This window comes from Struthio camelus, chromosome 1 (genome assembly GCF_040807025.1).
Source record: "Struthio camelus isolate bStrCam1 chromosome 1, bStrCam1.hap1, whole genome shotgun sequence".
In the NCBI taxonomy this organism is placed as follows: domain Eukaryota; kingdom Metazoa; phylum Chordata; class Aves; order Struthioniformes; family Struthionidae; genus Struthio; species Struthio camelus.
In genome coordinates, this window is record NC_090942.1 from 43,720,866 (window position 1) to 43,744,846 (window position 23,981).

The window sequence follows — 23,981 nt, forward strand, 5'->3', positions numbered from 1 at the left end:
AAATATAGATAAATGCCTCTTTGTAGATTCTTGCACTTTTCTTTTTAAAAGAGGGAGGAAAACCAAGCATTATATTCTAACAAACAACAGAGCAAACGAATGTACGGGTGTGAGGAGAGAAAATTCTTATATATAAATTTGCTAGATGTAAAAGGGGCTACCGGAGGTCAGTATTAAGATTGCTAAGGAAGATTGTTTTATTATTTAGTTCCATGAAACAGCATGGCATGCTTAAAGATGGGTATAAAGGAAGGTGCAGCTTGTTCCAGTCATGCCCAATTTTATCACAATTCTTATTTCAATATCTGGTTGCAATCATAATATTAAGAAGTTAAGAAACATAAAACAACTGCTTGAAAACTATGAACCTACTTTCATTAAAAACACAGGAACTAGTATGGAATATTTTATGGACGATAATGCGTTTATATTTCTGAATTTTTATTTTAGACCTTATTAGTATTTTCCTTTTAAGTGTCTGTTAATTAAATTGATCAACATTCAGAATTTGGCTCTCTGATCATGGTATTGCCTCCTTGCAGCAATATTGTGTAATGTTAAAGGAAAGCAATTCTAGCCATCTGTTACTGTCCACCAGAGCCATGTGTAGCAGCTGTAAGCTGCAGTATTTTCTTCCCTTCCTTATGTCTGGGCAGGCATATTGACCTGTTCATATCCTCTTGCTATACATAATTGAGAATTATGAAATTTCTGTCATAGACTAGTTCACTCTTGGTCATCTTATTTTTTCATGCATAATTTCTCCCGTTTTTTCCCCTGTGAATACTGTTCTCAGAATTTTTGTTTGAAATGATTTCATTTTGGCTTTTGTTTACTGGAAAAGATTTAAAGACTTGAATGCAGAGGGGAAAAATAAGCATAATTTTACTTGTGCGTTTAGTTATGAGGAGAACTGATTGGGAACAGCAGTATTGTTAGTGATCTTTCTTGAAAGTTATACTTTTTTTTTTATCTCTACTGCACTTTATTTTTCGTATTATTTTATTTCCATGTATCCATTTATCTGATTAGTCCTGTTTTCCAAAGGGGGTTCCCTTTTCTTTAGTATCTAGTTATCTCTTCTTTCCAAAACATCCTTTTCTCAGCCTTATTCTCCCTAGTTTTTTCCGATGCTGCATTACTTATGCATCTGTGCAAAGAACTGGTACTATTTGTCGCTCATGCGTAATGAGCAACTAGGAACAGATGCATGTGAGTGACTAGGGCGCTGTCAAAGGAGAGTTTGAGGTGAGAAGCCAACCTAGCACCTTGCTTTCTTTCCTAGGTGCTCGGAAAGGATTTTCGTTTGTAGGCAGCTTGGGGAACAAAGCTTGATATGTGGATGGGATTTCTTTTCCTCTTGCTGCCGTCCAAGCCAACCAGCTCTACCAGTTTCTAGAAAAAGCATCATTTTCTCCACCCTGTCAGCCTGCTGCCCTTGGAGTGTGCGGTTCCATGAGGACTGACTCAAATTAACTCTTGGCAGCTGCCACAATGTTCTTGCTCCCTTCCCTTTCCTTGCTTTCCCTCTGCCAGTGGCTCTGGAGCTTGTCTCCTCATAGGAGAAAGATTCAACTTGCTGTCCTGATAAAAGAATCAATCTTTCTGTTCCTTGGGTTTGGAGTTCTCATTTATTTATTTATTTTTCTTCCAGCCCTCTCTAGTGAGTAGAGTTGGCTCCCTGTAATCACAGAACTGGCTTGAGGTGAGCGTTGGGAACCTGTAGCCAAGAGCAGCGGGAGAAGGTGACTGGAGAAATGACCTTTCTTTTTTAGCAATGGTAAACTGTTAAGTAAGCTCAAGTCACCCTTGGAAGTGGGTCCATAAAATAGCATGAAGTCAGTAAGAGATTTAGTATTTACAACCTATTTATTTTAAGTCAGTAAAATCAGGCCGTGTCCCTGCTGCCTTCTCTGTAGTTTTCCTGACTTTCACTGGGGCAGGAGGGGGAGAAGAGTGATTGTCAGTTAAGATGTAAATATTTAAAACAAACAAACAAACAAAAAACAGTTATGTCATTACTTTACCACCTATGCATCAACTGATTTTTAAAAAGCTTCATAGTAGTTTCAGGAACTTTAACTATTTTCATAAAAACTTGTGTCAAGGCAGGTGGTTTTAGAGGAGGTTTAACTATATTTTTTTTAATCTGGAAAAAAATTTTAAGTTCTCACATAAATACAAAATAAAGGCAAATGGTGATAGTGAAACTGATAATACGACGTTTTCTGACAGGCATGGGCATCATGAGCGATCGCTGTTTGTCACTTTATGTTTATTCTTGTTTCTTTAATAATGATGGGTGAGTGTTATTTTATCTTAGCTGCTGGTGCAGAATGACTAACATAGCGGGCAAACTCACACCTGGCCTAGCACCACTGTATCTGGTTATAGCAGGGGTGAACTGGACTTGCTATTCCTGGATGTAGGCTTCTCTCTCCGGGGAGCGTAAGGTAGGCTTAGAGCTGTGCCTGCAATCAAGGTTGCATTGAAGCCTTAATCTTTGGTAATAATGCATGGAGAAAGATGATGCTTAATATCTATTGTTTTTTACATAGTGGTATCTTACATTACTATACTAAGCTTTTCTGCCATCTACTTTGGCTGGTTTTATATTTGAGTTTTTTTTCTAGTCTTAAAATTCTCTGATGGTTTTGTTTTAAGGAGTAGCATCTCTTAAGCATAGTTCTGAGCCTTGCTATGATTGCTGTTGTCTTTCTCAATTGCTTTGTCTTTGAACAGCTTCTTGTGAAAATATCATTATATTTGTTTTTACAGTCTAAAAAAAGTTTTGTTTCTCTCAAGTGTTACTGAGGTCGGTGAGCTCTCTTTTTGCATGCTTTTTTGTACAGTTATGCTAGAAAGCAGATCTGTGGAATTATCACTGCTATATAGGAAAACCGTCAGATTCTGATGCGAGGGGGATTTGTAACTGTGTAGATAGTATCAGATTCACTGGGTTAACATTTAATAGGTAAAAATGGTTACTTAAATGTCTTACAAATTAAATAGTATAAATATCATGAGTCCTCACAATTTTTTTTTTTTTTGCCCTGTGCTTTTCCCTGTGTTGTATTCATATTATTATGACTTGAGAGGCCTAGTCTGAAAATCCCTCTATGGACAGGATGATTGTCTAGTGGCGTCAGACCTAAAAATGTACTATGAATGAAACATCCCATCTGTTATCACAGAATTACAAAGCGGTGGACTTGCGTGGATAAGTGCGTCTTTTCGTTAGGCTTATTTATTTGGAAAATAGTGTAAATGTCTGTGGTAAGTCCTTTTAGTATATCCTTTGGATGGAATTGTGTCACCTTAATGTCTAGAGTGCATCTGAAAGATGTAGTTACCGTGCACATTGTAAAACTAAGATGTGGAATGGTATCAAATTCTTGCTGTTTTGTAGAGCAGGACAGAAAGCTTTCTTGTATTTTAGGTGTAATTTTTTACATAGCTTGTAACAATGAATATATACAGGGAGGTATAGGCTTATGAGAATTTTTGATGTCTATACAGGTCTTATTTATGAGACAGAATTGAAATGCTGTGTATTTATGCTCTACTTCTGCCATTTTTCAAATGTCTATTTTACTGCTGAGTTCTCCTACAAACTCTATTATAGTTTGTTTATACCATTGCAGTCCTGGAGACAAGCGTTCGCTTATGCTAATTACATTTGTGGATCTTGTTTACTTTCAGGTTATATTTGCAATAAAGTAGTGTAGTAAAATTAAATAATTACCTATACAGTTTTTCTGATTGTTACTTTGTAAATAACTACAGAAATAACCAGCAGAACTTGACATCTGGCTAAATAGTTACAAAAGAAGAATCAGTTACTCTTTTTTTCATTTGTTGAACAGATGCTTCAGAAAACAGTTATTTTAAAAAAAGTCTATATTGTAATATTGCAAATTATGATTTTAAGATACAGTCCCTTAGACAAGGACATAATTTGAATTTCCTAAGGAGTCTTAAACTTTTGGGGTTGTGCTGCATATAGAGTGAAGTGAGCTGTATTGGTGGGACCAAATATATATCAGGCATTGACCTGGTAACCCAAAAGTCACTTTGCAGATCGCAGTCCTAAATTAAGCACTTACAATGCCAAGTAAGAGTTGTAACCCATAGCATGGCATTCCTAGCAGCCAACGTGCTGCTATGAGCCAACATGCAACCGTCAAGTTACATAGGTAGTCCTGAATATTAAATTTTGACTTTGAGCTTAGGAATCTGTGTCCAGGCTGCAAAGAATCGACCACATCAGATGAGAATTCAAAGCCATTATATGCTTTTCTGGAAAGTGTCTTAAATGACTTATTTCCAAAATGAGCAGAAATTTGACCTTTTCAGACAAATCTGAGGAGACTTTTTTTTTTTCCCCCACAGTAACCCAGTGGTTATAACGCTGCATCATATGGTATTGGAGACTGTGATGTTCATGCATCTTCCAGGATTTTAGAGATTGTTTTAACTATCTTTACGTGTAAAATGCAAAATAAATTTGGCTACTCTTTTTACTAATAAGGAAACAGAGTTCATTCTTTGTTTATAATTTTCTTGAGTCTTTATCCTTTGAGTCAATTGTTAAATATAATATAGGCATGGAGTGTGTGGAAGGATTGTTTCTCATTTACTCATTGTGTCAAGCAGTCATATTTGTCATCACCTCGAATATAATTTTTTAGTCACATTGGCTATGTTTTGTTAATATAACCACAGTTGAAAGTTTCAGCATATAAAGTAGTTGTTAAAAAAAAAAAATGTACCAAATGAGATTAAAAGCTGCTTTTAAAAAAAGAAGTGAAGAGTGCTACATAGATACCCTGAAGTGCTTGGTAAAAGTACTAGGTAAGATGTAGGTAGAGCTGATAATTATTAACTATGTAAATTCAAAAGAAATAAGATGCAATATTTAATATTTTGCTGTATTCCTATAAACCTTTTTGAGAAAGCATTAGTAAAATAAGGCTGTGGTTTCATGTTTACTTTAGACTGGCATAAATGTACACCGTTCGTAGAACGGCGGCTCTCTTGATTTGCTAGTGTGGCCTCAAGGGAGCATAAGCTTGGCTTATGTCTGCTTTAAATGGTCTAGAAAATGCAGCCAAAGAGTGGTGTTTCCTGGTAAATTAATATCTGCCTGAGAATAACTCAAGTTTTTCAGTTTGCTCTTGCAAGTTTTAGATAACAAGAAGACAGAATTTTTCCCCTTCCAACAGCTGATGAAGGCTGAGAAATATTGAACTAAATATCCCCTCATCGGGGCATTCCAGGGCAGCAAGTCTCCTTTGTTCTGGCCTCTGGCTACTTGGTTTATCCTGTGACTCTGCTTGGCTTTTCAGGGTCTGAGCCCTACGATTTAATACACAAAATCCTTGTGCAGTCGTATAATGAGGTGAGCAGTGAGTATAAATCCTTGTTTCTTTTGGAATATGAGGGAAAAAGAATGTCACATGTGACAGCATACTGAATTTAGCATGCTGTTACATTTTTAAAGTTTATTCTTTATCTGAATTTATGTCCTCTGTTTGGTATTCTTTTCAGTATCTTTACTCCAAATAACACGCTCACTTATCCTGTAGCTGGAAAAAAGGCTTCATTAAGCTATTGCCTTCTTCAAATACAAATGAAGTTGTATTTCCAGAGAGTAAATGTATGTATTATAATGTGATTTGGATACAGCAGATGCACTGGTACACTTTTAGGCTGGCTGTCCTGTATAGATGGCATACTACCGCTGGGCTGGTAAAGTTTAATTGATTAATCTAGTTAACTTTTCTGGCTTGCAAAACAGCCAAAATACTCAACATCACAAAAAGCATTGTAGTCGTGAAAAGATATGCCCCTTTTATTGATCACTTGAGTACTAAGTAAAATTGAAATATTCATTTTTCTGAAAAGTATGCATAAAAATTCGTTTTGAAAACAAAGTGTATGTATAGATCACTTGTCCTAAAAATGGCATGGAGGAAATAAAGATGTTGAATTATGTTTTCCTTCTCATTTGTTGAAGCATCACAAATGTCAGAGGATGGCTCTTAAGTATTATGAGATACGCTGTCTCTCTCTCTTATGGTTTTGTCAGATCTTTAATTTTGTAGAATAAAGAAGCTCTGAGCAGAAGTGAACATTCAGTGGCAAGGTTTTTCTCCAATCTCTTCATATGTACATATTCCTACTGAGTAAGGCTGTTCTTTTATATATAAAAAAATCTCCTTTTAGGTATCTACTTATATATCTACACACACATGCACACACATCTATATATAAAAATGTTTTTATTGTTTAAGTGCAATACAGTAAATGGGTTGAAAACAGAGATAGGCTTCTTGGAATTAGGTGTATCTTTGAGTAGCTAAATTTCAATATTCAACAATCTGTTTTCTGATCATCTTATATGTGATAGTTCTGTCTGCCAAGGGTATGATGAGTACTGATTAGGTCTTTTGAAAGAGGGAGCGACTGAGAAGAAAGGGAAGAAGTTTTTCCTTCTCTTTCAAAAACAGATTACTGTTTTGCTGCTATGAACTGTTTCTGATCTGTTAGGTTCGTCATCCTTATAGATGAAGGATGCAAGTAGTGTGGAGACGCCTTGTTTGGGTCGTCTTCAGGAGCTGCACCTTCCCCTGTGATCCAAATGCATAAGCTCCTGCAGTTTGAAATGAAGAACTGGATATAACAATTAGGTCCCAGACAGGGATAATGCTTTGAACTTTAGCTTTATTGTTTGTTTTTTAAAGTGCAAGCTTATAGTTTGAGATGATAGAGAACCAAGTAACAGATGATACAAAAAAGTATTTTATTTATTAAAATACAAAATTAAGATTGGCTCACTTACCTAAGTGTATGTTATAAGCAGGGGAAAAAAGACAGTGTTAACACAGTTTGTCCAAGTTTAATGACTGACTTTTTTGTACACTTTTTTCTTTCTTTCTATTCAAGGCTGAAATCCTAGTTTGTTTGAAGGAAGAACGATTTTTATATATAAAGTATTTGATAGCCCTAATGGATGTTAACATTCAATTCCTACTTTTGACCTAATTTGTCCTTTTACATTTGTTTCTGAAGATTTTCACTGTGTTATTTCTTAGTTTTGCTGTTTTAAAGGTCTAAAAATTTGAATTTCCTTAAAAGGATTTTTAATGTGTGAAATCTCTATAAACTATATTAATATAATACATTTTAGCAGTATAAAATGTAATATTTCATGAAGAAAAATTCCACTGCTTCTGACCTGATTTTTGCTCTAAAATGTGCATAGGTACCTTATATGGAACAAATACAAACATGACCGATCTAAGTTGCTTGGTTTTGAAATCAATGCAGAGAGTTTTGGGATTTGCTACCAGACTACTTTCTTGATGGTCTACTCTGAGATTGCAGTTGCCTAACGTGTTTTAGACTTCTATTAATTGACACTTCAGTATGTTGGTATTTGGTATTATCTATTTAAAACGTCCTTTTCAGACAAAATTAATTCTTGGCTTTTGTGTCTCAAAAAGAAAAAATACACATAATTATTTTAGGCTAGAAATACCTGTAAAGTGAATGTAATAAGAAAAATGTATGATGACTGATTTGATTAACTGTATGCAGTCATTGGGAAGCCATTGTGTTTATGTATCTATAATGAATAAACTCTAGATTAAGAAGTAAAGATGCCTGGGTTTTACTTGTTTGCACGTGAGCTAGGTTGATACATGGCTGGTTAATGTTATCACTGGAAGTCACGAATTACTTTGGCTGACTAACCAGAATTGGACGAAGTAACAAGTTACTAATATTTCTCCTTGTGACTGACAGCTCCTTTTCCAGAAATAATTGCACAGATGAGAGGGTGTGAGAAATGGGAGGTCTGTTCGTCTTGGCAATACGTTCTTCTCCCTAGCGATAACATAATACAGCTCTTAGTCACTTTGAGGTAGGAGTGGGGGGAGGTTTGCCTTTTAGGAAAATTGTGGGAGCTTGTGACTGATAGTCCTTCTGTTAAAGTTTGGTGTATTGTAACATGGTCACCTTGGCTCAGATTATTTTTATTCCCAAGTAAAAAATTCCTAGGTAGTAAAATGGCAAAAAAGTCAGTCACTGACCTTAATAAGTAAGTAGAAGTTGAAACACTTCAAAAGGTGTTTAAAAATGTTTCCAGGTATAGATTAACGAAACAGAATTTCTGTCTGTTTAAACGTACTTGGGGGAAAAATTGAGCAAAGGGACTGCTGTCTAAAAAGAAGTTACATATTTCACTAAAATCAGTTGAAATGCATGCTTCAGTTCTTTAACTGCAGAGAGCTTGCTTCTTATCGTTTTTTTACTCTAGTGTCCTAGTTATCACATTTTTGATTGATACATAGTTTTTGATTGATATACAAAGATAATCAACTATAATATTTGTAACCTATGAATAATTCTATAGAAACGGTAAAAAAAAAAAAAAAAAACCCCTCATCATTCGTTTCAGCTTGCTGAGCTGATTTTGAATTCCCTCGTGCATGTAGTTTGTAAAGCAAAATGGGAAAATCAGCAGGGGAAACCGTATCTTTCACCCTTCATCAAAATAATTAAGTATGTAGGGACAATATCTGCAAACCAGTCATGGTGATGCCATTTACCTCTGAGGAGCTCTGGCCAAGTGTCAGAATCTATTTCTTAAATTTTGTGTCAAGAGATTCGCTGGTTAAAAATGTGTGGTTCATCTCTGAAGCTGGTACAGGAGCTGAAGAGCCAATAAGATATAAAAAGTAGGTTCTAGTAATTGGCATTGGTACTTCCCAAGTACTTCTGGTTTTACAGACAGTATTCAACTGTGCAACTTGATGAGGTATAGCATTTGTAGTAATGGAGTAAGGTGAGATTTTTGTCAGTGTACAGCCAGTGGCTTTTCTTAGCTGTGTTATTTTGTATTGCATTTATAAAATAGTACTATTTCCTTTTGTTCGCATTCAAAAATAGCATGGCATAGGATTTGGCAGAACTCTGCTACTACAAATGATACCTTCTGGGAAAATGTTTGAAATGCAAAACAGGCTACTGTATTCTCTACTATATAGAATGTAAAAACATGCAACTGACCACCCTCAGGTTTAGGTAGCTGTATAGTATATTGAACTGGGTACTGTCCTTATACTCTCTCTATTTTTACCTTTATTGAGGGTTTTATTTTTTTTCTGAGAAACTTCTGTAATGCTGAATCTGATGTTCCACTAGTAAATTTTTTTGTTTGTTTGTTTTTGTTTAGGAACTCAAGCCTCAGAGCCATTACAACCATGGATATAGTGAATCTCTTGGGCGGAAAAGCCACATTGATGATTATAGCACTTGGGACATTGTCAAAGCCACACAGTAAGTTTATTTTTGTTGAGTGTTAGGTTATTCTGTGTCTGTAGTAATTAAACAGCAAAATGAATTTCTTTCATTTACATAAACTTGAAGGGTAACTTTACACTTACAGAACTAGTAATGCAGGATCAAAACTGAACTTTACAACAGCACTGTTAAGAAACTTATGAGCACTGTATGAAAATATGCAGGAGTAATTGTTATAAATTGTAAATATAGGTGATTGCTGGGCAGATGGTTGGAAGAGACGCTAGTTTTATTTTTTCCTCATATTTGGACTGGTGTATATATTCTGTAGGTGATGATTAAGAGGTAAATAGGCAAAACAGATAAGCAAACGTGGGTTTTCTTGAATTGTTGGCATCGTTTATTGCTTAAAATGTGTCTGTATGTAATTTCCTCCATCACTTCTAATTCTGCTGTTTCAAAGCTGCTGTGAAACTGACTTCTTTGCTGAGAAAGGACTTTAGGAATTAATTGAGATCATACTAATGAATAATTGCATTTTTCATGCAGATTAATGTTATAGGCTTATTTCCTATGCAGTTATGTAGTATATACTAACTTACAAGATTTTACTAAGCAGTGATGTGATTTTACATCACATCACTTTTCAATTTACCGTTTCCAAACCACCACAGTCACTTTTCTTGGGCGAGCTGAGATGATAGGCTATTTTGTAAGGTGCTTCTTTCCTTTTACAGGTAATTTGAATGCTTATGTTTCTTACCTTGCCTAGGTATTTATCTTATTCAAAAGAATGTTTTCTTTCTTTTTTTTTTTTCCCTAAAAGCCACCACCTCCAACTGAAAGCACCTTTGCAGCTATGTATTTGACACAGCCCCTGTTTAGATGTAGGAAGTATGTACTTTCTATCACTTCCATTTTTTTTTTTAATTCCAAATTATTAAGAATTAAACTTCCTGAAGCAGGTATTGACTGATTCCACAGTCATTGCTGTAAAGACTTTAGCAGTAATACTGCAAACAATAACTTATTAGCATGTCTGGAATTCCCCTAATTCGATGGCATGCCAATATTTTCTGCTTTTTAAAGACATACAAATATCATGATGGCACAAGTAACTTCTAGTTACCCGCTTCTGTTTTGTGCGATCATTGCATGTTCTAAACTCAACCCTAAAACACACTTGTTTCTGTTATTCCTCAAAGTTATGCTAATCTGTGCTTTGAGTTGAGTTGTTGTAATCCTTTTCTGGTGTCCTCTAATAAGGATCAACAGGGCTGGGAATGACTTATGCTCTCCCTCAAAATCTTCTAAGGATGGTGGACTGGTGATTTCTCTTCTTCTCTGTAAGAGAGGGCTATGGTTTCATATCACGCAGAAAGGTAGCAGCTAACATGGAATACTATGAGCTCAGGTTAGTAATATCCTTTGGAATCTCTTCGACTAGAGGGCAATCTCACCTTTATTTTAAGTGTTTAGAAGGATTTGATAGCAATGATATACAACGCAGGGTGATCTTCACAAGCTGCCTTTGATAAGGGAAAAATCTCTAAAATTTAAGATGGGAAATTCCTCCCCCCCCCCCCCCCCATATCATAAGGCTTGCAACAAAATAAAGAATACTGCTAACATGGTAATTCAAACAAAAAAAACTCACATTCCTCTGAGAGGTAAAAGTTTCATTTGATAAAAAGCAGTGGTAAAAAAGTGCTTCTCTGATATTCAGTTCTTATAAAAATGAAGTTTTGTTTCTATAGAAGTCAGTAACCACACCATTCATTTTTTAATACGGATGAAAAATAGGAGATCTCATTCTCTACCATTTACCCTCAAAAATCAGTGTTCACTTAGATTAAAATATATGCTGACTTAGTTTGCTTTTCAGGTCAGTGCTAAAGAAAAAAGGTTTGCAAAAAAGAGCCATTCATCTGTCTCCCAGAATTCCCCATCCCAAACAATTCAGCAAATTCAAATGTAGCAAGATAGAATAAGAATTGTTTTCAGTTTCTTAGTTTTGGTGTCTGTCTTGCTCTTTACCTTCCCCTATTTCCATCCCCCCTCCCCCCTACCTCCAAGTCCAGACACTCGCTATTCAGCATGGCGTTGGCAGCACGATTAGGTTTTTTTGCATCTAAGCATTCTTCAAAGGCTCCCTAAAAGAACATTACAGGTTTTCTTAAAATGAGATACCATCAAATGGCAAGTTGAGTGCTTGCCATTAGCAAAACAAAATCCCATTGGATTTAAGAGTGATCTGATAACACAACTTTTTTTATTTTTCAATTATAATTGGTTTGATCTTATAGCTTGCCCTGCCCCTGGACCAACAAACTGATCTGTCTGTGTCATCTGAAATCTATTCCCTTCTCACTCAGGGCTGGTGATCTGCAGGTTAATAATCACCTTTAGTGGAATTTAAAACTTTGCCATAATTTTGATTATTTCAAATTATTTTCCTTCTTTCTGTGGAAACAGAGGAAGAACTAAGAGCTAATGTTGATTGTCTCCCATCTGAGATTTAGGAAAAAAAAAAAAGTGATCAAGAACTGGTAAGCATATTCAGGGTTGCGTAGCTGCTAAAATTTGTTCTATCTACTGTCATTGTGCAAAGTTTGTTTTATTGCTCTCATGTTATTCATATATTCATTCAAGTTTTTAAATGATTTGATGATTTGCAAGGAGGAAGCAGGGCAGCAAAAAGTAGGATCACAGCCCTGGACTTCAGAGAGCTAACTTTGGCCTCTTCAGGGACCTACTTAGGGGAATCTCATGGGGTAGGGCCCTAGAAGGAAGGGGGGTCCAGGAAAGCTGGTTAATATCCAAGCATCACTTCCTCCAGGCTCAAGATCAGTGCATCCCTCTGAGGAAGAAGTCCAGCAAAGCAGGCAGGAGACCTGCATGGACGAGCAAGGAACTCCTGGCAAAAATCCAGCAGAAGAAGGAAGTGTACAGAATGTGGAAAAGGGGACAGGCCACTGGGGAGGAGTACAGGGACGTTGTCAGAGTCTGCAGGGATGCGACCAGGAAGGCCAAGGCCCGTTTGGAGTTAAATCTGGCAAGGGATGTCAAGGACAACAAGAAGGGCTTCTTCCAATACATCAGTAGCAAAAGGAAGACTAGGGAAAATGTGGGCCCGCTGCTGAATGGGGCGGGTGCCCTGGTAACAAAGGATACAGAGAAGGCAGAGTTATTGAATGCTGCCTTTGCTTCAGTCTTCACTGCTAAGGCCAGTCCTCAGGAATTCCAGACCCTGGGGACAAGAGAGGAAGTCTGGAGAAAGGAAGACTCTCCCTTGGTTGAGGAGGATCGGATTGGAGATCATGGGCCCTGACGGGATGCACCCACGAGTGCTGAGGGAGCTGGCGGATGTTATCGCTAGGCCACTCTGCATCATCTTTGAAAGGTCCTGGAGATCAGGAGAGGTGCCTGAGGACTGGAAGAAAGCCAATGTCACGCCAGTCTTCAAAAAGGGCAAGAAGGAGGAGCCAGGAAACTGCAGGCCTCTCAGCCTCACCTCCATCCCTGGCAAGGTGATGGAGCAGCTCCTCCTGGAGGTCCTTACTAAGCATCTGGAGGACAAGAGGTGATCAGGAGTAGTCCACATGGATTCACCAAAGGGAAATCATGCTGGACCAACCTGATAGCCTTCTCTGATGGGATGACTGGCTGGGTAGATGAGGGCAGAGCAGTGGATGTTGTCTCCCTGGACTTCAGCAAGGCTTCTGAAAACTGAAACACAGGCAGTTCCATCTGAACATGAGGAAGAACTTCTTTCCTGTGAGGGTGAGTGAGCACTGGAACAGGTTGCCCAGAGAGGTGGTGGAGCCTCCTTCCCTGGAGGTATTCCAAACCTGCCTGGACACGATCCTGGGCAATATACTCTAGAGGACCCTGCTTGAGCAGGGAGGTTGGACTAGATGCTCTCCAGAGGTCCCTTCCAACCTCAACCATTCTGTGGTTTGGCCTTTTATGTAAGAATGGTTAAGTTGTAGGCTTTTTGACAGGTAGAAAGTGCATTTTAGTGTAGTATAAAATTGTTGGCTATCAAATTTTTGATAATGAAAGCATTGAGTCATACAGTACAAATAGCTAGTCAGTTATTTAAAATTTTGTTTCTTGATTGTTGTTCATACTGCATGTGCTTCATTGTTAGGTTTCTTGTGTGAAACTAGCTATGTAATTGTTGCAATATACATTAAAATGGGCAACCTAACTTCTTAAACTTTTGAAGTGAAAGAAAAATGGGATGAAAAGATTTAATTCATCTGTATTACACGCATGCTGTTTGACTGTAGAATTATACTTGGAAATGCTCAGTTTGTTGTCACTTGATTACAGAGAAATAAAATGACGTTAGTAAATACTGTATTTACTTTTTATGTTTTTCAGTAGGGGAAGAGGATAAGTTTGTGATCTCTGTGCATTTCCAGTAATATTTGTTCATTCTTTGTTTTCATACCTTGTTCAACTGTTCATGTCCTTTATCTTCATACTGTGTGGATTAGACACTTAATAAATTAACATGCTCATGCACTGAGCTGCAAATCTAATAACTGCTTACTTCTACAATCAAATTAAAACTTCAGAAATGAGCAGTTCCGTTGATATTCTTGTTGCAAAGAATTTAGTTGTATTTCTCTATTCCCTGCTCTGCACACACTCCACGTTCCTGATAGGTTCGTGCAGTTCTTACACAGAGGTGGAACTGGGTATATTTTAACTGATACCATACTCTCTCTTTATTTTGGAGAAATTTGTGCTAGAGTAAAAATGATGGTGTATGGTTTATTCAGTTTGTATTGCTATAGTTAATCCAGTGAAAAGTATCCTTTATAATGTGCTCAAAGACATAGAGTTAGAAGTACTAGTGTACCAATACCAGCTCTTCAACTTGCAGATGTTGTTAAAATGTATGTGTAATCTCTTGGCATCCTGTATTCAGTTGTAACAAAATTCTATTCAGTTCATACAGAATTTCCTGTACATTTTTGAGAGCAGAACTGGGCCATTTGCTTATATGTATCTGAAAATTATTTTAAAAGCAATAGTCTAAAACGAGCCATGTTTGCCTTTGCTGTTGCAGTGGAGGAACACTAGATATTTACTAATACTTTGCAAGTACTTCATTTCTAGCTGCATGGAAGGCCTTCAGTTTCTTCTATATCTTCATGACTTTTCAGTTCTCTTGAGCAATGATGCTAGTGGGCACCTCCTTCTTGTAGTGAATTTGAGCAAATTCCCGCTATGTTGAAAGTATCTTAAATAATCATTATGAACATTAGTATTAAACATTAATGAGTGCTTTCATGCATTCTTTAAGACTTATTCCTTGTGCTCAAGTACTAAGGCATTGAGATTTTATTATTGTAAAGTTCTCTAGCTGCTCTTATTCACTGAGAGCCTTCAACATGAAGTTCATGTGCTCTGTGAAATGGTGCAACACAAAATGAAATACGCTGGATCTTGCTCAGAAAAAAAACATGTCTTGAATGTGTTTGAAAGCATGTTTTTTTTTCCCCCCCCTGCTCCATTTTTCATCATTCAGAGGGTAACTGGTAAGAAGGAAAACAGATGCATATTGAATAGCTCAAATTATTGAAGGCTGGCCAGAGTGACAGTTACTTCCAGCTTCTTGCAGCTATGCAAGGAGTCTGTCACAGTCTGATCCAAGTGAATGGACAGACCGTCACCCGGGTGCGCGTTCTTTGTCAGTAGTGGTTTGGGCCAGTGGATGATGATGCACTTTTTTGCTAAAAGTCACGTGTGTCCAAAGTTCACATGGAAGAGTGGTGGATTTTTCTTAACAGGAGCAGTGACATACTCAAACTGGCTAGACAGTGGTGGTTGCTGTGGAATAAATGCAGCTGGTGAGCTGCTTGTGTCTCCTTTTGTCATTGTTTCAGATTCATTAGGCAGCTCTGCTGAGTTACTGCTTTGCTCTTGGAAACAAAACTGTCTTATATTTTACATGTTAAGCAGTAAGGATATATGAAAGACTGTGTCAGTACTTAACCACTGTTGTTTGCTGGACTGAGACTTGAAGAGCAACCTCTTTCTACTAATTGCATTTCCAGTTAAAACAGCTTTGAAGGGAGTTACAATAGCAAGGTGAGGAAACAAGCTCCTGGCTTACCTCCTGATTGTTGGCATGGTGATATACTCACTGAAGAGAGGTTCCTTCCTAGTTTTGTGACGAAATTTTGTTAATCATACAGCAATGCTGGATGTGTCTATTTCTGAAACCCTATATGCTTTTGGACAAAAGGGGGGAAAAAAAAGTATGCCGGAATCCTTTTGCATTTTAAGTATGTAATCTTGTTTAGAAAGTACTGAATCCAGAATGTTTTAACTTAGGCTGACAAATACAAGGCTATAACTTAGCTACTGAAATGTCTTAGACTCTGTGGTTATAGAACAAGCCTACACAATGGTGCTTGTGCCCTGAAAGAACCAGTCCAGTTTCTTTAAGAACAAGGCAGGATCAGTAGTGTTCTTTAATTACGCTCCATATTGATGCTTACAAATACCATCTTCTAGAATTAACCAGATGCTGGGTTTATTAGTTTAGTACAAATATTTGAGAGAAAAATGCTGATACTCTTGGGGCAAAAACCTATGACTACCTCAAATTCAGAGGGGTGGGGTGGGAAGGAAGGGGGATGAGGTGTGTGTTTTTTGTTTTTTGTTCATTGTCTACAGCATACTGTTTCCAGAAAGAGGAGCAACTTGCTAAATCCTAAACTTTTTGCCAGACAGTTCTCATATATCTCAATCCTTAAGCCCTCTTATGACAGCTTAATAAATTGAAGCTTTATTAAATTTTGCCTGCTGTGTTGTATCTTTTGTAATCGGTTGTAACTAAGTTCTAGGTAACAAAAATAAGTTGCTAGGAACAGAGAAGCTGATGGTGACTTACAATCCGCTGTATAGCTCATTCTCAGTGTAAGTGGCTGAACTGGAACCTGTTTTGCTCTTGGAAAGGCTTTCCTGATGTATTGCAGATCTGCATGGTTTGTTTTGTGGCTAAGCGGTAGGAAATATTTGTTACTTGCAGTTTGTCTTTGCGGAGAGAAGAGATCTGTGGTTAAGCCTAGGGAGGGAATCTGGTAGGGCTGCAGCTTGTTGTATCTGAAACCATGCAATAGACTTTACCCAGGTGCTCGGGACAATATATTAACCTGATAAATCCAGCATAAGAGTGAATTCTAGAGAGTGATATTTGTAAATATCGATATGAAGCATAATTAGAGCATACTATTGGAGCTCCTGCAGGGCTGTCAGCCACAACGCTCTACCTTGCAACTGACTGTGGAGTTTATTCACTTGCTGCTATCCTTCCTTTTCCTGTCTTTTCAGCAAAGTGCATCATAAAGCAGCGCCACACTTGCTGTGTGGCTAGATATGCTTTAAAAACAAACAAACGAAACCCTGACGGCTTTGTGGCAGTGCCATTCGGGTATCAGCAGTATATTGTAACAAAGACTTAACTAAGCGTGAGAGATTACTTTCAAGGATGTTCATTTTGTGTTACATAGTTATTAATCTGAATCGTTTGTACTGTTTACCATAGCTGACCAGTAAGAGCTAATTTTTGTTATACTAATCTGTTAGTGAAAGACTTACATGATCACTTTTTACACTTGATAGAAGTTAGCATTATTGTGTTCTTGTGTTGTTTGCATCTTTCCAATAATTTACTGAGTACTTGAATATTCTTGCCTGTTGTGTAATCCTGCTTATTTAAGCAAGATGAGATCCAGCTAAGCTCAGCCTTAGGCAGTACAATTTTTTAGCTGATGACCATTAAACTTAATAGCAGGGCTGCAGGACAATTATTTCTTACATAATTACTTCAGTTACTTGTTTAAACGAAGGGTAGAGGGATCGTCTGTGCTAACAAAGATTCTCATAACAGCAGACTCTAGAGTAGAAAAGCTTGTCAAGAAAAGGCCTTTTTTGCTATTGTCTGAACCACCTGTCATTCTAACTCTAGATGTTGTAATATGTTAGTGTGATGAGACATGGTAAGTTCAGAATTTTGTCTTGCGTTGAGAAGTCCTGCCTTCCCTTCTCTTTCCCTCTCGCTCCTCCATCCTCGTCCTCGCCTGACCTGTCTGTGGCTGGGTGCAGCAAGGGCTGGCTCTTCCCTTGCGGCTGGGGAGCTGCAGGAGCTCCCGATGGTGGCAGGGCACGGCCTCCCTGGCCAGGGCCCATCCCACCACCCCACAAGGGAGCCAGGCAGGCCCAGAGATTGTGACCAGGTTCAGCAATGAGTTCAGATCATCAGGCATGTTCATGGTGGTAAAGCAAGCCGAAGTTCAAGTTGTGAAGTCAGTCTGCAGGTGAGGGTTAGGATCAGGTCCAGTGATTTGCCAGGGCGGTCCATGGGGACAAGGCAGGGCTGAGGCCAGGCTAGGTAGTCAGCCTGTGGGTCTGGGTCAGGCTTAGTGAGGACAGCTGGGGTCAAACCCAACACTGATGGTGAGGCTGGGCAGTGGTGACAGGGCCTGAGTGAGACAGGAGGGTTGGCCTGCGGGTCGGGTCAGTGGGGCCCAGACATCTAAGAATGTCTTTTTTTGCAGAGAACAAAATGTTGGAACAGCCTAAGGAAAACATACCTAAACTCTTAACTTTGAGAGGTTACGGTGCTGCTTTAGCAGAAGGCAGACATTGCAGGGAGGGTAAGCACTGATGTTATTCCAAGTTTGACATACACATCAGTCTCCTACTTGAGGCTTTATTATCCCTGTAGATGGTACAGACATTCAAATTTAATCTTGACGTGCCTTTCCAGGTTGCTTTTATTGCCGCTAAAAATAGGCGATAAAGATACGAGGATCAAGACCAGTGTTACTGAATGCTGGAGTTAGTCCTACATTAGATGCATAAGTGACATTTATCCTTCCTGAATTGTTTCAACTTTTGAAATTATAGGCAGACTTTTTTTTTTAAGTAGAGATAGTTCACATTTAATAGTCCTTTTGAATGAAAAAGTTAAGACTTCTTATTGAAGAAAACATAATTTTGAAGTGGTATTATAAAAAAGAAAATAGTACTTAAATCAAGCAAACTGCTGTTGGTTTGTTGTCAGAGAAGAAAAATGGGAAGTGTCTGAGACCAGTTACTGTGTGTAACTGATGTGACGATCTTGTGAATATCTTGGGGAGTTACTGTTAAGTCAGTTGGCTAAGCCTTTCTGGCCTTCAAGAGAAAGGGAGGAACAGAGGTGGAAAAAACAAATATAGCTGAGTCCCTGGGAAAAGAGAAGTTTTGTTTCCACCAGACATATGACTGATCTATATTTCACCTTGTTCTGCTGTATGGTTTGCTGTGGAGACAAATTTTCTGTAAAATGTTGAATTGGTTATTATAACTCTTGTTGGAAACCTCCTTCACCTCCTTCACACCAGAAGGTGTGAACCTTTTACCTTCTTTCTTGTCTGTTGAAACTTTGTATCTTGCTCATAATTATGATGTTGGCCTCTTTTTTTTTTGAATCCAAGGTAACATTTTTGAAAAAAAATCTTATTTTCTTCTTCAAGGTATGGAATATATGAACGATGTAGAGAGTTGGTAGAAGCAGGTTATGATGTACGGCAACCAGACAAAGAAAATGTAACACTTCTCCACTGGGCTGCAATCAACAACAGGATAGATTTGGTGAAGTATGTATTACATTTGAACTTAAACATCAATTAATTGTGTCCTTAAAAATGTTGGTGTTTCTTTATGGTGTTAGTCTTAATTATCTCATACTCAATTTTGGGCCTTGAAATTCAGCGAGGGGGAAATAGAAGACTTAATCTGCACTTAATAATGATGTGATGCTGCAGTGAACAGAATTAAAACCTGTTAAATGTCCAGTAGTCAGGTTCAAGCATTTTTCAAAGAAGATAAGCCTGTGAAACAGTTATGTGCAATTTATTTATCTATACTGTGGAAGTCTCATTGCAATATCAAACTTCCCTTTGAGGAAGGGAAACCTGATGCATGGTGGTAGTGAATTTTTTTAATAGGTATGATTAATATAATAAAGGAAGCTCCTACTTAATTCATCCTTTTGTCTGTATCATTTCAAGAAGCCCTGACTTAACTTCTTTGCATTTTAAAAACAGATTTGCTGCAATAGGTAATGCTGTAGCACCTCTCCTTTTAAGTAATAATAAAAAAAAAAGTATTTAATAGTGAGAGCTGTGGAGCTTGGGCGGGCTTTGTGTGGTGGGTGGGTGGGTGACATTCCCTCCTCCCCCCTCCCCCCCCCAATTTGTAAAATCCAGACCATTATGTGTGAGGTTATGGTTTTGAAGTGTATTATTAGCTTTCGGAACCCTGAAAGCTTAAATCCTGAAGGGATAAATCTTAGTATTTGCTATTTCACAAATCAGAAATATGAATTGAACATGATCCTTTTTTCATAACACTAACAAAATGATGAACTAAATACATGCCATTAAACCTAAATACATAAACTGTTGTTGAGTCAGCAGGACTCTGGAGTATTTGGCATAAACTGCAAACTTTGGATCAGTCTAGTTTTCAAAATAGTTCTCATTAATCAATGGGTGTATATATTTGCACATGAAAAATACAGCACAGCTTCATTTAAGCTCATTCTCCCTACGTATGCCTTATCACCAGAGCCTTCATCAGACCAGATCTTGAGTACCATGAAGTTTCCTGAAGATCTCAAGTTCAGATTTCTTTTAAGAGGACTTCTTTTGTCCCAATGTGGTTCCCTTAAAGTAAAAGAACATTAAATTGCTGAAGATTTCTAAATAACTCTTTCTAGAAGATTTTATTGTCCTCAGTGGATGGTACAACAGATTTTATATCTTTATTGTGGATAGCAGGTTATAAAGAAACCCATAATTTTGCATTTGGATAGCCTCCTTTCTTTAAAAGATAAGTAACAGTCTCCGTCCTTCTGGTACATTAAGAAGAGATCCATTTGCAAAAAGTGACAGCAAAATGCAAGACCCGGATTTAGCTTGTTAACTTTTTTAGTAAGAGAATATTTTAGACCCTGTTATTTTTTTCCTTTTTCATTATATTTTCCGTGGGGGTTGTCTTGGGTCTTTCATGGTTAGCATCTTACAATGTGGTTTGAAATAATTGAAATACCTATAATTTTTCAGATCACTATTTTTCTGCAGTAGAAGTGCAGCATCTGAAAGCAGTTATATCTTAAGCTCACTTTTCTGTCCAAGTTGGATGTGTAATTGATTCATTGCACGTAATTCATCATCTTATGTCAGCTGTTTGAAGACGTATTTGCATTACAGATGTTCCATGTCACTTGACATGTCTTTATAAAGTTTGAAAACTGAATGGCATTGAGACAACTATCATCTCATTCATAAAAAGTCATTATGACATGGGGCACTTGATAAAAATAGATCTATATTGTGGATAAAGATGGAAGCCACTGTATTTATTAACTTAGCAGTGAACCTGCCTGCATGATACCTGGTTGCAGCTTAATGCTCTACTTCACTAGCCTTATATTTAATCTACAGCTTTTTTGATTAACCCTTGTTTTGGGACCTTTTGGCATTCACAGAGTAAAATCCAAGAAGTTTTAAATTCCCTATTAATCTTCTGTTGTAGCTAAACTTTTGAAAGAAATAATTTAGCATGTGAATGTTTTGTGTCCTATTGTACAGTTGTGTTACCTCAAAGCTTGTAACTAATAGAACTGTTTGTTACAACTATTGTATTGCAAATAGAGGTGGTCCAAAATCACCTTTGAATTTGGATAGATGAAAGTCTGCTCTCAAATCTATGTCTGATTTTCCAATTTGTTCCTGATTATATAAATAGGGAGATGTCTCCACCTGCATTTGAGTACTGAAAACTTTTGTTTTGAGACGTTTGTGTTCAACCTAACTGTAATGGTGCTAGCCATGTCTTTTTCAAGCTCTTTCAGTACCTACCCCTGGCAATTGAACGTTCATAAACCTAATGTGTCTAACTTGCCCTTTTTCTTCAACAATGTGGCAGTGGTCGTGTCCCTTTTTAATGCATCTCTGCTAGTGTGGCGTACTGCAGTGTATTTTCTTACTGTTTACCAGAGTGTGCCCTTTTTCCTCCTCTCCCCAGACTACTAATATGTTTAATTGCATCTAAAATTCTTTCTTCCTGATAGGATTATTACTCTCTCTAAGCATCTCTGTCTTCAGGGGTCTCAAGTTATTTTAGCTTTTGTCATATTGAGTCTTTTTTTCTGAGACACTGGATTATTCCATTTACTCAGAAGGAAATGATTCTTCTTTTTCTTGTTTGATCTTATTGCAACATCTTTCCCCAAGTTTCCAGTATGTGTCTGCTGTGGGCGTAGTGGGCAGTTCCATTAAGTGTGCTGGCTGCTGGGCTCGATAGCAGAGACAGTCTAGGTGCAAGTGGTCTGCCCTCTTGGTTCCAGATCAGAGTTCTGGGTGCTGATTGTACAAGGTCATCGCAGTGAAGTGGGTTTGTAGCTCATCTGTGGAGGGTTCAGACCTAGAAGTAGACTTCTCCTGTTTCTTTTTACTAATCTTGTCTGTTGTGAGACTTTGTGATTCAGTTTGGATACCAGTAAAGCACATTGGCAGAACCCTTTCTCATTTCTGTAGGAACAAAGATAAACGTCAGACCTCTGTAACATATCATATTTTCTCCATGGAACTGATTCATTATTTTGCTTTTGACGGGGTTTTTTAGAGAGGCACACGTTGGCCTAATTTGCTCTGTGGTTACCCAGTGACTGCATTTCGCTATTCCGTTTATTGACGGTTTCCACAGACAAGGGTCTGTTGTCCTTTTGCTCTTCTTAGCAATACTGAATGCATGTACTTTAATCCCCAAACTACTGAATCCAAGCAGGGGCGGTTTTCTGATGCTTAGCAAAGATTATTCTAATGTGGAGATCACTGAAAATATTTTCTTCCTAAGGCAATGTTTTACCAGGTCTGCTTGTTTCAAATGCAAGTAGATTGTTTAAATTGTGTTTGCAGGCGTGGCATCTTTAAGCATGGATGCCTAGATGACTAGCTGAGAGTAGAATCAGCCAGCTGACCCTTTATCAGGGCCATTCTCATCCAGCACGGATGTGATTCTATGGGAAAGAGCTATCTAGACAAGATTAAGTTCTCAAATAGCGAGATTTTTTTCTTCAAAACCAGTCTATGTGTACTGAAGCTGAAATCGTGATAAATCTCAGCTTATTTCATGTTCCCTTGAGGGTGTTCTAGACTTTTATCTGAATACATTATCTGGCAGGGGATGGTCCCCTTGTCTTTCCCCAGTTGTCAAACCGCAAGTTCTTCATTTTAAATAGAATAAACTAACCCCTAAGCAATGTTGCTACTCCGTAGAATCTGAATATAGACTCTTTCTGCAGGGACCAGTGTATGAACGAAGGTAAATATGCTTAGTGGTCACCTTCCTATAAGTGGTTATCACATCGATGAGGTGGATCAAAACTTTGACTGTGAATTTCTCTATGCTTTGTTTTCTCTAGACAAGGTTCCCTTGAGAATTCTTTCCCAAGATTGACTAAATCATCTTCTCAGTGTCTTCCACATTTGTTCTTTGGTTGCTGAGACTTCACTTCACAATAAATGAAATAGTCTTGTCTCCTTACCTGCAAAGAATAAATCTTATCTTTTCGTCTACACAGGACCAAGCCTTTCAGTCTTTGGCTCTTTTTGAAAAATCCGAAAGTTTAATAACTTCAGCAAAGATATTGCAATTTGGCTGTTGATATCTGAGGCCAGTTGAGCGGACTGTCCTGCCAAAGCAGCAGGACAGCAGGATTAGCAATAAGACCTAATTATACCAAAGCTGTATAACATTGGCACTTCTGCTGAAGAGCATCTTCATTTCTGGCACTTCTAAAGCAACCATATGAAAGGATTATCCTGTAGGGTTTTTTAGCATGGATGTTGTAATGCATTTTTTCAGTTGCTGTTCCTATAGGTAACTTGTGGGCTGTTTTGAAGTTCCACTCGGTGAAAACTGAGCTCAAGAAGAAGTAGTTATTTAGCAGTAATGTGTTTTTCAGATTGTTTTGTTTGTTGCCCTTCTTGCCCTCAGTCTTGAAATACTGAGAGGAGATTGAGGGACCATAAGCTCTGTGCTGGGAATTTAAAGGGCAGTTTGTGTGGGCAGGAGAGTAGGGTTCATACGTACCTTAAAGGTGGTATGACGGCAAAAGTCCACAGGGACAAGTACTTGACATGTACAAGCATTTATGAACCTATAGCTAGATTGTACTTTTCAAAGATCTATTAGTAGCAGCTTTTTTCCACTGGCTTGCACAGCACTGAATAAAGAACCAGTATTCTAAGTTTTTGGGCTTTTTGTTTTGTTTTTGGAAGGTCTGGTTTTTAAAAACATGATTTTTTTGTTAGGTGTGATACACGTTTTCTTTCTCAGTGGAAGAGTAATATCATTGCCAATTTAGTGACCTAGATAAAAGTAGTATGGAGAAAACAGCTTACAAAAACAATGCAAATTGACATGAATATGAATTGCTGTGGTTAAATATGGACAATTTATTTTGTTCCTATAGGTGGCTTCTCTGCTTAAAATGTTCTTGAGGAAAAATAGCTTCTAGCCCATCACTTAAAAGTATTTTTAACGTAACTAGTGTTTTTGTCCGTTATTTATCTGTAACTGTGAAGCATCTAAAA

At 37.7% G+C, this 23,981-nt stretch overlaps 1 protein-coding gene across 1 annotated transcript in view; it reads left to right on the forward strand.

The window, feature by feature from the left end:
* Window positions 1-23,981, forward strand: part of ZDHHC17 (zinc finger DHHC-type palmitoyltransferase 17) — an 82,520-nt gene that overhangs the window by 11,940 nt on the left and 46,599 nt on the right. Inside the window, exons 2-3 of the mRNA XM_068936116.1 lie at window positions 9,242-9,345; window positions 18,852-18,974. Of these exons, the coding sequence (XP_068792217.1) occupies window positions 9,242-9,345; window positions 18,852-18,974 (227 nt within the window). The remainder of the gene's footprint in view (window positions 1-9,241; window positions 9,346-18,851; window positions 18,975-23,981) is intronic.